The sequence below is a fragment of the Callorhinus ursinus genome, unplaced genomic scaffold (assembly GCF_003265705.2).
Source record: "Callorhinus ursinus isolate GAN/ISIS: 27379988/994484 unplaced genomic scaffold, GSC_fseal_2.0 scaffold4, whole genome shotgun sequence".
NCBI lineage: Eukaryota > Metazoa > Chordata > Mammalia > Carnivora > Otariidae > Callorhinus > Callorhinus ursinus.
Genome location: NW_027397066.1, coordinates 136,592,891 through 136,610,728, shown reverse-complemented (window position 1 = coordinate 136,610,728; position 17,838 = coordinate 136,592,891). Strand labels below are relative to the sequence as shown.

Here is a 17,838-nt window from a genome sequence, read left to right as displayed (position 1 = left end):
TTTGGGTTTGAGCTTCTACAATTGCAGCATGAAAGCTGGCTGCACACATTCTATTTTTATTCCACATAATGAATATATATTCTAGAGTTTTTCTTGAAGGTTTTCAAGTAAATTAGAACCTAGAGGCCTTTCTAGTTGATAGTGAAAATGCATAAAAAATGTAATAGATAAAATGAGTAGGATCTTTAGTTTCACAGCTAACAATTTGTCACAGCAAGGAAATATTTGCTAAAATTAACTGACCAGTTATAGAAATAAATCTCATTCAATCCATCTCTTCACCACTCTAGCTTACCATAAACATCTGTAACTGCACATTTAGTCTTTCAGTCTGAGGCTCGTTTTTGTATGTTAAAAATACCCAATTATAAGATATAAATTTATAGCAAAGTGATATTTTGGACTTTCAAAAGAATTGTGTTTTATGAAGTTGATAAAATTGATGGTAGCACACTGGTAGATTTGCCATTGGCAATGGAGTATCTGGAAGAGTTAAAACAGGTTATAACGGAAGAAAGGAAATCAACAGAGATTAAGATGACATATGCATGATCAAAAGAGACTGCTTCAGATGGAAAAGAGTGAGTGGTTCTAAATTTATAAAGTCCTATAATATTTTTTTAAAAATAATCTTTTTGATGATCAAAGTGTAGTGGATAAGAACTTTGATTATAGAACCTGGGGTTTAAATCACATCTTTACTACTTACTACCTGTGAGCCTTTGGCAAGTTACTTAAATTTTCTGTGACTCAGTTTTCCTTTCTATATATTGGCAATAATAATAGTACTTATTACATAAATTTGATATAATATTTATATTATTTACAATATGTATGCTTCCTAGGAACATGATTAGCACATAGAAAATACAGTGTAGTAGCTATGATTATATTTTCAAAGCTAATAGCAGTATGCTCCAAACTAGGTTATCATATCCCAATGTATGAATATGATAATAGCTTATAAAATAAAATAATAACTCATTGCAAAAGCCTCAACAAACATAAAAAAATATTTTTTCATAGCATGATCACAAACCTGACGTCCCCCCCCAAGTGTTACATATATGACTAGTGTAGTCTGGCACCCAGCTACATAGTAACACATTTGTGGTTTTAAGAACATATATTTTTCCTAAAACAGACCTGAATGTGTGATGCCTGAAGTAAAGATTTCAGGATGAAGTGACCTAAGGTATGAGTATGTTCTTCCTGGCCAGTCTGGGAGGTAGGAAAATGTCACTAGAAGTGTGACCATTAATGATCATTTGTTGTAAAAAAAAAAAAAAAGAGCTCAGACATGTTCTGGATGGTTTATTCATATGTATATTGAAATCGTTGGGAATATTAAGAGTTAAGGTAGGCAGAAAGATTGTGAATCAGCAGCTAAATTTATTTGTGAATTATGGGGAGAGGATGGAAGAGAATTATGTAGCTGAATGGCCTGTGATTCAAAGAAGTAGGTCTTTTCTATCTGTCTGTCTCTCTCTCTCCATCCATCCATTCATCCATCCAACCACCCATCCATCTCTCATTTTTTTAATCTATCTAATGAAGACTGGTTTGGGAAACAGAAATAATACAGAAGTGCCAGTTTAGTTATTGATGATCTTCCTTGCTGAGGTAGAATGGATATGAGAGAAAAATTGGCCTCCAATTGTTAAAATTATTAGACAAATGGTTTTCTTAAGGGGCAGCCAGAATTTCTTAAAGTTAATGTGATGAAGAACATGTTTTTATAAGAAGTGGAAGGAAAAAGAGAGTTTTCTGATCAGAGAGCAGGTCACTATGTTGGGTTTGAGTTGGAAAGGAATGGAGATTGTGTCGGAGAAGGAAATGTACACAGCAATATGGGGAAACTTGGATTTCTTAGGGTCACAAAGGTAAACCAGGGTATGAAACACAAAGGAATTTGTCCAGATTGTCCCTTAGAAGGGACTGGACAACTGTGTCTTGCACTATGGCCTGAAATGTGGATCTTTAGCTTAAGATGAGGGGACACATAGGCAGACTTCACCTGGCAGAATGGCACCCTTGAATTTGTTAGCAGTGTTAAAAGACAAGCTGAAACATATTAAAATTTTATGAATTTATTTGAGCAAAAATCAATTTCAATTGGGCTGTGCCAAACCAGAAGTGGTTAAGAAGCATTCCACTGAGGGGAGCTAGGGGAAAACTTTTATAGAGAAAAGGAGAAAGCAAAGTAAGGAAATGGTTGATTGGCTATAGCTTAAGGCATACTTGGCTATTTGTGATTGGTTGTCAGTTTTGAAAAGTTGAGGCATTTACAGGCTTAGACTCTGGGTGGTTTACATAGGCACCAGGGCATTAGAGCCAACTCAGTCTAATGGCTTCCTTGTTTAACTTAACAGCAGTAAACATACGGTTCTTAAAGTGAAATAGTGCTAACAGCTTGGAAAATCTACTCCTTCGGCCTCTCCCTATTTCATAAAATAACCACCCATAGAATTTAAGTAAGCAAAATCATTCCCTTGTGATTCTCAGTTTAAATAAGCAGCTGTATTGAGTATATTGATTTAGCTCTTTCTTCATTTAGATTTTGTCATCTTAATAAGTTGATTCACATTAGGCATGCATATTAGAATGAAATATTTTCTTAATGTGCACACATGCCAACTCTTTATTAAAATAATAAAAAGAGCTACTTGTTCACAGGATTTAGATTATGTTATACATATTTGACTTAAAAAGCTATTTGCTCAATGACTACCATATGTGAATACATTTACAAAATTCAATAAAAAGCAAGAATAAATAAGACCAGATATTTTTAAGCTATTAGGATGGGCATGGCAAAGATGTTTTTGCAACCTTTGTACATACAATTTCCTTTAAAAATGATCAGAGCTGTTACATAAGGAATGGACAATTAATCTTTATTTTGAGTTGATAAAGCCTATTACAATTTTAAAGATTTTTTTAAAAGGTTCTGGTGTCTAGTCAACATATTTATTTACTATAAGATTGGTAAGAATTGTTTTGTCCAATAGATACAAAGTATTTATTTTAGTGGGAACAAACTAAATACAAATAAACAAGCACTTGTCTGGATAGAGAAGGGAGATAAGTGAGAACTTCCAGGGAATGCCATGGTAATTCATCCTATTTAACATTTTAAAGCCCCATAAACCTTCTGGTAGACGAAATAAGGCAGCAGAAAACCAGGTGTTTTACTTAGAAGGTCAGTGGCAATGCCAGTAGGTAGATCTTCCTAGTACTGGCAATTTCCTTTCAAGTGCTAAAGATTTCGGGAGGGTAATAACAGCAACAGTGAGCACTTAACAGAGAAAGGTTAAGGTCTGTGATTGTTGGTTTAGTTGCAGCTTGAGGCTGCAATTAAGAAACAGTACTTTCAATTTTATCTGGAAACATTAGTAATGAATTTCAAATATCTTTTTTATGCTATTCATAATATGCACAAGACAATTGGAAAATTAAAATTTTGTTTTTAAAACATTTAAACATATCATTTATAGCATCTTTCCTGTGGAATGTTAAAGTACATTTAAAACTTGGGCATTCACATTCAGAAAATCCGTGTGAGCCATATAGAATGCCTTAAAAATAAAACATTTTTCTTCTTATTAATGTTATCTCTTCAACAGGTCTTTCAAGAGAATTAATGTTGGCCCTATTGATTTTTTAAATGTTACAAAACCTAAAAAAGAACTTAAAAGATGTAATTAATTTTTATGTAATCCTTTTCTTCTAATACAGCTATTTCAGGATAACATCGGTTATATGTGATTAACAATCATAATTTGTAATGTTAATTATTTACTCTCTGCCCTTTCACCCTGTTTATTTTTTAGAACACTGTTGACAATCTGTAATTATTTTATTGAATTATTTGATTACCTGTTCCCACTTATCCTCTCTAGAAAATTAACTCCATGAAGACAAAGACTATGTCATTCTTATTTACTACCTTATCTCCAATGCCTAGCATAGTTCTTGGCATATGTTGGTTGTTAAAAAGGGAAAGACAAAAGGGGGAGGAAGGGAGAGGGGAGAAGCAGAAAGCTAGTGTACAAGGAGATGTTCAGAGAACCAACTAGTAGAGAAGCCAACCCATCCATGTCGAGTATGTAGGAGAGGCTTAAAGATAACGCCAGAAGAATATGTATTTCTAACAAAGTATATCTATTTCCTGACCCCTTAAGCTTTGATGCAGTCTACACATTTGTCAAGTAAAGAGTGAATATATCTTCTTCTCCTCAACTTCACAAATGTGATGTATTTCCTTTAAAACAGAGGACCACTGAGCTCTGATCTACTGAGATCACTGTACTGTGACATGGTCATGATTAGTTTGAGGAAGAAGAGCTGGCAAAGGGTGAGGAAGAGCTCATCCTCTGATGTGCTCTTGAACAAGTGATTGGTGTGTCTTTCCAGGAATTTACAGTTGCTGTTTTTCTGTCTCCACCAAGGAGAATAAAGAAAAAGGCACAGAACTGGAAGATTCTACTCCATTGTCCTAACCTTACCCTCATCACCATGACCTGACCTGAGACCATCAAAATTGATCCTATGTATTTTACCTCTTTTATGAAAGTCAGTATAATAATTTTTGATTTCTAAGTCATGATATATGCCCAGAAAACTAATATGCACACATTTCCACAGCAGGGAGACAATCCTCTTCACCCACCTCCGGCGTTTTCTTTTTTTCTTTCCAGTTTTATTTATCCTCAACTTATTGTCTGACATGCTATATATTTTACTTATATATTTATTTTTCCCCCTTTACTAGCATGTAAGTTACACATGGGCGGGATTTTTGTCTGTCTTGTTTTCAGAGTCTAGGAGTCTGACACATAATAGATAGTCAAAAATGATTTGTTGAATAGATATCTAAATAAACAAATGAAGGAGAATAATGGAGAATAGTTTACTTTGGGAGGGACAGGGTTTTTTTTGTTGTTGTTTTGTTTTGTTTTGTTTCGGGACAAAAAATAATATAATATCAAAACACTGAATCATCCCTGAGTTATTACAATTCCTCATACAACCTTGACAGTTCTATTACTTTGAAATTAAATATGTATCCCCTTTGGGATGCTGTGTACCTGAGCTCCCTGGATGATAGACATTCTACTAATACTTCTATTTTGTCACACTGGATCCAATCTCTGTGGAGCCTAAGATTCGTGTAACCTGATTTTTGATCATTAAAGAAAGTGAGACTCTTTAATTGTCTTTTAGCCTTAGACAGTTCACCAAACACTGATACATTTGAGAAACATACTCAATATTTTACAGTAGATAACAAAAAAAATTATGAGTGGTCTCCTTGACTAAAGCTTCATTGTAGGATACTTAGATAACAGTATATTCACTGAGTCTGGCTCTGTCTTCACTAGTCCAGAAATAACATGTGTTTTGAGGAGTCTAGACTGGGAAGTTTTTGGAACCAGTGCCAGACATAAATAAAAGACATGCTGACAACTATGAAAGCCCTACAAGTTTGCATCCCCTGTGTCAAAGAATGCTTCATGTATTACTGTGCACTTGGGAAGGAAACCTGCTTATTTTCTGTCATACTTTCTTGCAGACAATCAGACACTGATTACTTTAAGGTTATCAAAACTGTAGATATCTAAAGCAATTTCTCCATGCTGGTTGAAAGGTCACAGGAAAGTATCGTCCTCATTTGGAATACCCTGAACTATATACAGATCCATCAGGAAACCTAAAGGAGAGAAGCTACTAGGAAATATGTTTTAAGTAGGCTGCTTTTGACCAAAAAATGGAGAAAGCATGTATTTGAAATATTGATGATAAGAGAAAAATCACCTCTCTCCTGTCCATGGGCATGGTCCAATATAGGTGAACAGAGTTGGTTTTTTTTTTGTTTTTGGTTTTTGGTTTTAGAAAACTTCTAGCCAGGACCATTTGCTTCTCTCGTGTACTCATTAAAAGAGCACATCCAGCTTAAGTTGTGTAATCATGATCAAATCAAGCTCAAGATCAAATCAAGATCAAGCTAGTCTTATGCCAACATTCAGGAAAAAAAAAGTAGAAGTTCATTCTCTTTGTCTAATACATGATTTAATTTGAGTAAACTATTAAAATAGAAAATATGAGACAGAAAATGATTGTTTTCTCCAGGTTTTTCCATCTCTGTTTCTTTATGAACATGTATGAGAATAAACACCACTAAAAAATATTATTAAAATACCTGACCATACCCTGGTGTCACTGCATCCTTAAAATTACTACAATGCTTGCATTGCAGATCTTTAAGAGCATAGTGAGGTAAGATGAAATACGTTGTCCCCTTACCTGCTGGGAAAGAGTAATTTTCCATGATCTAACAAATAACAGATGGAGAATGACTGAGAGCTCTGTTGCTTTCTAAATAGAAAAGCAGTATTAGTTTTCTCATTAGGCTTATAGGAGAGATAGCTTCAGCCATTAGGTAGTTTTGTTAATCCTTCCAGCTGGACTGTGCAAGAGTGTAGGGCTTAATACTCCCTCTCAACAATATCTATTTATATGGATCAATTAAAGCAGATAAATGTTTTGCCTTTTTCCCCCCTCTAAGGCAGCAAATATCAGCTTAAACAATGAAATGTGACTATGTTATGCAAGAGTAGATAACCCAATATATTGTGGAAGTTCTGTTTAGCAATGTTCAGGTGGAAGGAGGCTGGAGCAGGCTGGGGCTCTCGTGACCCTTATGCTAAACTCCATCCTCAGAGCTGCCTCTGTAGCTCATCCACACTCAGGTGTAACTGAACTTTTAACATGGAAGTGTTCCCCAAAGGGTTATAAAAAAATAGTTTGATAGCACCTGAGAATTTATAGAAGTTAGTATCACTAATCCGTTGATTTAACAAAGAAATTCTGAAGCATACTGCTTTATCAAAAACAGTAATACATTGTGAACACACAGAACTGCCTGTGCAAGCTGGTGTGGAAATCGGCGGTGAATTGTTTGAATAAGAAGGACATCACATTTTTTAAAAAATCATTATTTTTGACTTTAAATGATTACTTTTGAGTGCACATTATATGTTGTCTCGCATCTAACTCTACATGAGTGTATGTTTGCCTGTTTATGTGTATATATGCGCCTGCATGTGTGTGTGTGTGTATAATCTTCACGATAGCCATTTGAGATAAATGTTACTATCTTCAATTTCTAGTTGAGGAATGGTTAAATGATTTGCCAGAAATTATACAACTGTTAAGTGGCATTGGCAGAAACGGAACCCAGAGCTGGCTGACTTCAAGAGCCTGCATTTTCTGATTACATGGCACCGCCTTTTAAAAAACACACTATAATGTGCAGCTGGACTACCTCTTTATGCGGGAGAATAGGAAAAACCATGGACACAGCTATGCAGCCCCCTGGATGGATAGGAATGTTTGAAAAATCTTGGGGAGCTCTTTTATTTGAGAGGTAATAGTCAAAGCAGTAGGGTATGAAAAAGCTACAGCTTCAGTCCATAGGACAGAGCACAGAGTAGAAAAGCAGTTTGATGATTTTTCTTACCCACAGTTGGATAGATTTTCATCATCAATCGGTGCATTAATTCTCTCTGGCTCCTGGAAATAGTCATTTGCTTAATAGCTCTTTTGTGACCGAGAGAGTTAATGCACAATCCCAAACGGCTTAACTTCCAGCTGAGGAGGAGTTTAGGCAGAGAAAGGAAAAAAAAAAATCTAACTTCATTTTTCACAAATATTTTGAAGATGAAACTTAGAACAAACGATCTCACTATTTTTGTTGAGAAAGAGCCCTGTTTTATTTTGACAGAGGTCACTGAGACGTAGGAGGCAATTTTCATGTGGAGATATTTCCTTGAGTCACTATAAATGGAGCAAAGAAAATGAGTGAAATACAAAATGTTTTTGTAAAGTTCAGATTTTTCTGGGTCCTACTGTGAAAATTTTGTGTTAGAAAGTTTGGACTAAATTCTAAGTACCTATCTGAACTTTTTTAACTTTATATGTTTGGAATGGTTAAAAATAATCGTCCAGTAACCGAAAATCTGTATTTTTCATAGGTTCTGTTCTTTGCCCTACTGCAGACTTAAAATGATCTATTAAATGATTATTATGTATAATTAATTGTGCTATAGAAATGTTTAGATGGTTATAATTGTATGGCTTAATTTTTTTGTCAGGTGATAAAACAGGAAGAACTTGGCAAGGATCTTTCTGATTGTACTTTGTATGATCTACTGAAATACGAGGATTTTAACTCTGACAAGCACCTGGCTCTTGAAGAACTTTATAAAACATTCCGTGAGTATAATATTCATTCTCTAATTCTTCTTTGTTCTTTTTCCTGTTTCTTTACACAATAGAGTGTGTTTGCTTGATCTCAGAGTACAAGCTGTTTTTTTAAGAGAAGTGATAAAGATAATTAAATTACTTAACTGTGTTGAAACATATGTAAAAGCTAAGGAGTTTAATAATTCTAAAATGAAAAACTGGGAATACTTGATAACCCTAGAAATCAGTTCTTCCTGATTTTATTTGAAAACATCAATTCCAAAATGTTTTTTCTAAGGTTTGGAGTAGGAGCAACACTTGAATGGTTTTCACCATATATCAAAAACAATTTAATTATTTATGCAGGGACTTTTTCTTTTTTACACTATTGGGAAACTAAAGTAGATTACTAGATAGAGTTTGTATTATGTTAACAAGCATAGGAATGGAAAATTGTATTTATGTTAAAGTACTTTGGAATAATTTTTATATGTTTCAATTGCTTAAAGACTTCTTACAATTGACTATATGGACTTTATAAAAGGGAGTTATAAAGATGATCTCTCTGGCTTAAAAAAGTTGTCTACCAGGTTATTTTTTAAAAATAATTCAAAGAGGAAAGACTAGGGGACAAAAACCAGAAAGGAAAGATTTAGGAGATGTGTGCAAAAATTAAATTAACTGGTTGGTGTTTTGAAAATCACCAAAGAATCAAAGTTCAACAGGATTTAATTTAGCACTGAAACCAGTATTTTTTTAACTCTTCTTTTTTTATTTTCTTTAAATTTTTTAATTGTTATATTAATCACCATACATTACATCATTAATTTTTGATGTAGTTTTCTATGATTCATTGTTTGTGCATAACACCCAGTGCTCCACGCAGAACGTGCCCTCTTTAATACCCATCACCAGGCTAACACACCCCCCCACCCCCCTCCCCTCTAGAACCCTCAGTTTGTTTTTCAGAGTCCATTGTCTCTCATGGTTTGTCTCCCCCTCTGATTTCCCCCCTTCATTCTTCCCCTCCTGCTACCTTCTTCTTCTTTTTTTTTTTCTTAAAATATATTGCATTATTTGTTTCAGAGGTACAGATCTGTGATTCAACAGTCATGCACAATTGACAGCACTCACCATAGCACATACCCTCCCCAATGTCTATCACCCAGCCACCCCATCCCTCCCACCCCACCCCCACTCCAGCAACCCTCAGTTTGTTTCCTGAGATTAAGAATTCCTCATATCAGTGAGGTCATGTGATACATGTCTTTCTCTGACTTATTTCACTCAGCATAATACCCTCCAGTTCCATCCACGCCATTGCAAATGGCAAGATCTCATTCCTTTTGATGGCTGCATAATATTCCATTATGTATATATACCACATCTTCTTTATCCATTCATCTGTCGATAGACATCTTGGCTCTTTCCACAGTTTGGCTATTGTGGACATTGCTGCTATAAACATTGGAGTGCACGTACCCCTTCGGATCCCTACATTTTTATCTTTGGGGTAAATACCCAGTAGTGCAATTGCTGGATCGTATGGTAGCTCTATTTTCAACTGTTTGAGGAACCTCCATACTGTTTTCCAGAGGGGTTGCACCAGCTTGCATTCCCACCAACAGTGAAGGAGGGTTCCCCTTTCTCCGCATCCCTGCCAACATCTGTCGTTTCCTGACTTGTTAATTTTAGCCATTCTGACTGGCGTGAGGTGATATCTCATTGAGATTTGGATTTGGATTTCCCTGATGCCGAACGATGTTAAGCACTTTTTCATGTGTCTGTGGGTCATTTGGATGTCTTCTTTGGAAAAATGCTGTTCATGTCTTCTGCCCATTTCTTGATTGGATTATTTGTTCTTTGGGTGTTGAGTTTGATAAGTTCTTTATAGATTTTGGATACTAGCCCTTTATCTATCTTCTATCTATCATCTATCATCTATCTATCTATCTATCTATCTATCATCATCTCTCTTAATATGTTATATGTACATACATGTATATATTGCTTTCCAGAAAGGCAGGAAATAGTGTATGTACTTAGTGTGAAAAGATCTGTTTTGTATTATGCCTCTGCCATCTATCGGTGGTCTGATATTAGGGAAATTACTTAAATATCTGAAAATTCATATAAACAAGGATAGTAATTTTGTTATATGATAATTTTATATTAAACATTAAATTATATGTTATGTAATATTTGGTACAAGCAAAATAATATATGTGAAATAGTTGCAGGTTACAAAGTTTTAAGGCAAGATATCAGTATGCTCTTCAGATTTAATTAAATTGCATTTCCATTTTGAATTAAAAGTCAGGATAACAAGGCAGGATGACTCCATAAACAGTTAATCCCTTAAAAGTATGTCACAAAGAGAGACAATATTTCAAAGGTAACAACAGGAAAGCAGTATTATTATTATTCTGTGTTTGTATGAAGAAACTGAAGCACAGAGAAGTTAAGAACTAAGTGGCTGAGTTTTAATTAAACCTCTGTCAGACTATGAAGTCTATGTGTTTTCCACTAAACTTTACTCCGTAATAGGCATTTGTTTGTATGCTCACGGTGGCAAGGAAAAGATATTACGGTTTATCAGGAAATAAATTTTGTTTATATTGTTTTATATTTATATTATATTCATACCATCCTATTATTATATAAATGCTATGTGCCAGATAGAAGGGATAAACATCATAAAAAGACCTACATAAAATATTAAGTGAATTGAGAAAATACTCTTCAGTTTAGGAAATCAAACAGACTTTTTGAAGATGGTAGCTATTGAATTAATCTCCAGGATGAGAGAGTATGGGCTTTGGGGAACAGGAGATGGGAAATTGGACAAAAAGAATAGTATACATAAAAACTCAAGTGTGTGGCATATCAGGTATTTACAGAAACTAATTCAACTGCAAGATCTGTTCCAGTTCTGAAATGCTATGAAAATATATCAATTATTATTGCTATTTTACTAACTTGTTTTATTAAACAAGCAGTCTAATCTACCAACTCCAATCCCTCACCCTTACACTATGCAGATACATGGATTTGACTAAATAAAAGTAATTGAAACTTGTAGCAAGAGCAGAAAATATTTTTAATGGTATGCAATTGATCAAGCATCAATAAGATAATTAAGTGGATGTCTGTGTAGAATTTTTATTCAAAATATGGTTATTGTTGGTAATGAAATGGTGGAGCTAGAAACTAAAACAATAAAAATAGTGTATAAATAATGTTATTTTTATGACAGCACAGCAAAGACTGAATAATGATCCCTGGCAATATCAGTAAGTAAGAATCTTGTCCAGAATATTGCTGCTTGCACCTATTTCAGGGAAAAATTGATACTGCATTTTGAGACATGATTTGATGTTGCTAAGGAAGGCAAGGTGGATCAGTTTATTGTTCTGATAAAGAAAATTCTGCAATTCAGGAATCTGTATCATCAATAAAAACATTCAATAGAGAAAACAGTAAAGTTTTGTCTATGAAGGAGCTACATTATACTAGGAACTGTTGAAGCTGAAAGGGAAAAAAGTCTATATATGATTTGGGTTAACTATTAGAAGGTAATGTGGTAACAATTTTATGGAAATTATTTATAGTAAGTGCAATGAGCTTAATGAATATTGTAATGTTTCTGCCATTAGGTCAAAATTATGTATAACACAAAAGGTCTACATTTTTAATATTCTAAGTCATAAAGAGATAGTAGGTAATGAAAGCACTTGGCAATCAGCAATCATATTATGATCTTTTTCTTTTTGTATAATTGCAAAACTATCCCTTAACAATGGTAAAATGATGTTCACATAATCATTTAGAGAAGATAATGTTTTTCTAAGTAATGCTGGAATTATATGGAATATTTTAATATTCTTTCTGGTCTCGCCAAGCAATTTTCTAGAAAGTATTACATTTTCAGTGTTGTACTTATTTAAACAGGTCATCAAACTATACAACAATCCCTCAGAGATAGCAGAATTAATTTGTATGGATTGTGTCTGCATTAACAGAGATATTTATACTTCTTCAATAGGAAATATATATCTATTTCTTTCTTCCCATCTGTTATAATACTTTACAACTAAACCCACTTTGGTCTTGTGAAGTTTAGTGACAGGTTTTTTATAATGGCATGATTTCAAAAAGTCACTGTATTATAAAACACTAAGGTAGTTTCATGAATAAAAATGTGTAAAAATAGTGAGAAAAGCAGTGAAATATTAGTGAAAAAGCAGGCTATCCAGAAAATAATTAAAAAATCATGTATTAAATACCCATGTGTATAGACTGCTGTGATAGTTAAAACAACTTAAAAAGATTGTTTTTCTTTCCCTTAGGAATATATAATCTCAGACAGACAATGACAAAAATGACAGATGTAGTATGGATAAAAAAATATATATTTTTTTTACATCCAGAATGATTCCTCCAGGCAGTTCTTAAAGAAAACCCAGAAAACTAAAAAGTCCCTAAATGAATGTACAGAGGAATAAACTAAGTCTAGAGAAGTTAAAACAAAACAAAACAAAACAAAACAAAAAATCTTCTCTTGATCCATTATTTATTTGCTGGTAGATACAGATTTTTGGAGTTCCAGTTTATCATTCTTTCTGCCATGGGTAATAAAATGGAAGAAAGTAAAGTAAAAGGTAATGTGCAAACAAGAAAAGGTTAAAGGTAAAAAATAGGATATCATCAACTGTATAAGGCTTTCTGTAAAATAGCCTTTTTCCCCCTCATTTTTGAAAAGATGAATTATTTTAATATTTTACAATAGGCATTGGATGGTATTCTTAATTTTTTTCTCCAGAATTTTTGGCATTATTAGAAAGGTATTTAAAATAAATCCTCAGTGTTAGTATCAAATATTCTAAATTATGCCTCATTTGATTAACAAACTTGGAAATCTATTTAATGGGATCAAATAATTTTAAATGAAGTCAGTGACATAGTTTTGAATACTTAGAGGAAATACTAAATCCTCTGGTCAGATGGTGAACACCTTTCACCCAGGCATTTTGTTGTCTTATATATTTTCAGTAAGGCGTAGATTTTTCAGTGCAAAGGTTTCTTACACAATTAAAAATGAGTCAGCAGAGCCATCATTAATCATAAGGACTTGAATTAACATACAAGGAATCAGCACTTTATTTTCTTCCCATTCAAACTTAAGTTAAAATGTTTGATTATTTGATTTACATGGAGCACTACATTTTCATTTTAAATCTGTAGGTAAATCCAAATGATTTGCCATCAAACATGACCATACACTAAATTAAGGCATTCAGTTTCAAAAGTGATATTCAGATAAATGTTTATGTTTACTTATTTTTGTAGTCAAACTCAATTAAGATGATAAAGTGCCTTGATAGGATGATTGATTTTAGGAATTAATTGTTTTTATTTCTAGCTAGCAAAAATGGTGCAATTGGCTATCCAGAAAATAATATTTGTTTTGAGAATGCTTTCTATGTACTTTATTTTCTTAAATTATAAGCTAAATTATAAATTGAGAGTTAAATTATAAATTGTTTTGACTCTAGTTCCAAGTCTAAAATTGTATGAAATGAGGAGTTTGCAATTCTGATAGATTCTTCAAATTCCATTAAACCCTATGAGTTGCAGTTCCCAAAACTATATACATGTATTTCAAGATATATATGTATTTTAGTAGTTCAAGTTCTAATGTCACACTTAAATAAATCTCTATGAATTCAAAATGATCTTTATGTGTGGAAGGATCCAAAAAAAGATGTGTTTCTACTAGGCATGAAATAATTAGTTTTTTGCAAGTATAATGCATCGACGGTGAGCATTTCTATTGAAACTAATTGTATAATAGTTCTCTTCTTTCTTAAAAAGAATAGGTAATTAGGAGTCTAAAATTTTAAAATATTAAAAAAAATGGAACACTTATTTTAAATTGCCTAACTATTCATGATTATACTCAAAATGTCATCTCTTTTTATATGAAACACTTCTTAATAGGATATAGTTTTAATAATGATATTATAAGGAAAAAATCATTTTCTAGGAAATCACAATTGCTATAATAAAAATATTACTTATTGGAACCATCTAATAATCAGAGCAATGAAATATGAATATTATGTTAATATTCATAGATATTAGATCGTTAGTATATGAAAGACATTTTTTGAGAAAAATAGAGTTTAGTGAGAATTAAGACTCTTACAGTAATATGGGTTAAAGGTGATAGGGCCAGGACTAAAAGAGCAATAGTAATAATACAGAGAACTGGTCATATTTGGACAATAACTCACAAGCAGAATCCTCTCAACTTGATGAATGATTACATATGCATGGTATGGAAAGGATAGGGTCAGGGATAACGTCTAGGTCTCTAGCTCACATACCAAGGTGAGCCATGATGCTATTCATTAAAGTAGGGCACACAGGAAGAGAAGCAAGTTTGGGGACATATACTGAGTTAAATTTTCAACATATTGGCATATTCACATAGAAACCCTTGGTTGGAGAATATTGTGCTCTAGAGCTCATGTGAGAGTTCAGGACAACAAATAGAGATATGAGGCATATAGTTAAAATTTGATACTCTGGCAGGGAATGGAGTGTCCAAGGTGAGTATGTAAAGACAGAAGAGATGAACAAAAGAGCAATAGGGACCTAAAACTTAAAATTAATTAATTAATTTAAAAACAAAACAAGCAAACAAAAAAGCAGAGAGGTAGGAAGTCAACCAAAGCACTACACTGTCATAAAATTTTAATAAGAAATTGTTGACCAGCAATTTCCTTGCCTGAGTTCAAAACAAGAGAGTACATGACAGGTAAATAAATGGCCACTGGATTTGTCAGTAAGGAGGTCGCTGCTGACTTTGGGCACAGCATTTTTGGCAGAGATGTAGAGGTAGAAGCAAAAGTGCTGGTGGTTGAGAGGTTAAATGTAAAAAAAAAAAAAAAAAAGAAAAGAAAAAGCAAAGTGAAATAAAGAAAAATTAAAAAAACATGCCGGGCAAAGAAGCAGAGCATGCAAGCATACATCGACATGCTATTTAGATAAAATCCAAAATAGGTAAAACTCATCTATGGTTTTAGTAGTTCACGTGATGGTTGCCTTTGTAGGAATTGGCAGGTGATGGGGTGGGAACATAAGGCGAGAAGGGGATTTTTAGAATGCTCATAGCATTCTACTTTTAGCCTTACAAAAAATCCCACACTGGTTTGGGAAAGGCAATATTAGACATTGATATAGCTACTATAGAATAGCCTCACACACAGATCATTGTAGTATGAAACCTTGCAGCAACTTTAATTGCCTGGAACTTGGAAAAATAAGTCCTCTACAACATACTTTGATTAAAAAAATAATTCACTTGTTTGTATAATTATAATTTTCTATGTTAGAGTTTATAGATATGCCCTGACAGTTTTGGTAAATAAAACTCAGCACCATTCACTTACAGGTAATTTCCACTTTATATTACTGTTACTCTAAGTTCTTTACACCTTATAGGAAAAGGACTGTCCAACATGATTGTTGAGACCCAACCTATACACATGTATTCCAAAAGCACAAATTTTGGTCCTAAACAAAATAAATTGTTTTTACATACCAACTGTGAAGATAAAGACAACAGGTAAGGCAATACCAATTTAGACTATAATTTTAAGCAGAAAGAATTATTGTTTTTTTTTTTTTCCATTTTAAGATGACCCTGTCTTCCCAATAGTTAAGATTATCTTATTCTTTGGTAGCTGGTGCACCTTTATGTTTCTTCTTTTGCCTATAGCCTCTTTCATGATTTCTCACTGGTAATTTTGCTTGCTGACCTAACTATTTGGAACTCCTAAAAGCAGACAATTAGATATTTTAGCTTCTCTTTTATTTCAAGTGAAACACTTGTATTTATTTCTTAAAGTATTGACTCTTTTTTGTCACATAGATATTGAGAGCAAGGCCTTTTCTGATGCAAAATAAAATTGAAATAAGAAACAATAAAATGGAAATTGATTATTCATTCTTATTTTTCCACACTGCACCATATCTTGTCAATCATAACTTAGCGGGTCTGACTTAAAATTACTTTCCCCTGACTTCAGCACAGTATTCAACAACAGAGTTAGCCTGAGGCTGTTTTGGACTTTCAAAATAATTTCTGTAATTCATTGGTACTTTGGCTTTGTTAACCCTGCTCTTTACACCGTTTTCTCAGAAACTCCTTGAATTGAGCCTTGCATTGTGCTTGTGTGGTTCGGAAACCCTATCTGCATGGCATCTTCTTCATAATGGCTTTCCTTTGGAGATCACCAGCTACACTACTGCCGCAGATCTGATCTATTTGGGCATGACAGAGTTGCTGCAGCTTGGCAGCAAAGCCTTAGCTTCAACTTAAAGTATCTCAGGGGCACCTGGCCGGGTCAGGCAGTAGAGCATATGACTCTTAATCTCCGGCCAAGAGGTCAAGCTCCATGTTGCATGTGGAGCCTATTTAAATAAACAAACAAACAAAGTATCTCAGATTTCCAAACTGAGTTTCTACTAATGGGATTAATTTTTAACTGGCTAACTATTGTTCAACAGTTTAAAACAATGTGAATGTAATGTATCATATTTTAATTACTAGCTGTTTTCTGAATTCCCTACTCAAGGTTAGTCTGAGAAAATGCATTTCATTTACATTTTCCAGTTGAGAGTTTCTTTTTTTTAAGATTTTATTCATTTGAGAAAGAAAGCAGAAGCAGGGGGAGGGGCAGAGGGAGAAACAGGCTCCCTGATGTGGGGATCTACCCAGGACCTGGGATCATGACCTGAGCTGAAGGCAGATGCTTAACCGACTGAGCCACCCAGGCACCCCAGTTTAAAGTTTCTTTATGGGATTCTTCTCTGTCAAATGATCCATTATGGAGGCATTTACCTACAAAGTGAAGGCTATGATATATAAAATCAAATGCTTTTTATGTATATAAGATAATCATGCATGTTTAGGCAATTAAACTTTTAAAACTATTTTTTTTTAATTCAAGGATTGGAAGCTAGTACTTAGAAAATACATTTTTGCCAAGTGTATTTTAATATATAATTATTATTACCTTCACATTTTTTTAAACCAGCCAGAGGCCTACCCTCTTATTTAAGTGAGTTCTACCACTTTCATAGAGTGGTTACATAGGTGTAAACAGATAAACCAAGAAGTTTTAAGTTGGCCTTATCCATAATATACAGAAATCATAAGATTTAAGTCAACTCTCTAATAATACTTCGAATCCAACCTGTCTTGTTAATAAAAAGAAGAAATGAATCAAAACAAGATAAATGGATTTTTGAGTTTTAATAATTTTTATATATTTATTTTATTTAATGTTATATTAATCACCATACATTACATCATTAGTTTTTGATGTAGTGTTCCATGATTCATTGTTTGCATATAACACCCAGTACTCCATTCAGTAGGTGCCCTCTTTAATACCCATCACCAGGCTAACCCATCCCCCCACCCCCCCCCCCCCAGAACCCTCAGTTTGTTTCTCAGAGTCCATAGTCTCTCATGGTTCGTCTCTCCCTCCGATTTGCTCCTCTCATTTTTCCATTTCT

General features: G+C 33.7%; 1 protein-coding gene across 2 annotated transcripts in view; it reads left to right on the top strand.

Annotated features, from left to right (window-relative positions):
- FSTL5 (follistatin like 5) overlaps positions 1 to 17,838 on the top strand; it is a 747,693-nt gene that overhangs the window by 367,172 nt on the left and 362,683 nt on the right. For both annotated transcript variants that reach the window (XM_025873977.2, XM_025873976.2), the window contains exon 6: positions 8,157 to 8,277. In XM_025873977.2, the coding sequence (XP_025729762.1) occupies positions 8,157 to 8,277 (121 nt within the window). The remainder of the gene's footprint in view (positions 1 to 8,156; positions 8,278 to 17,838) is intronic.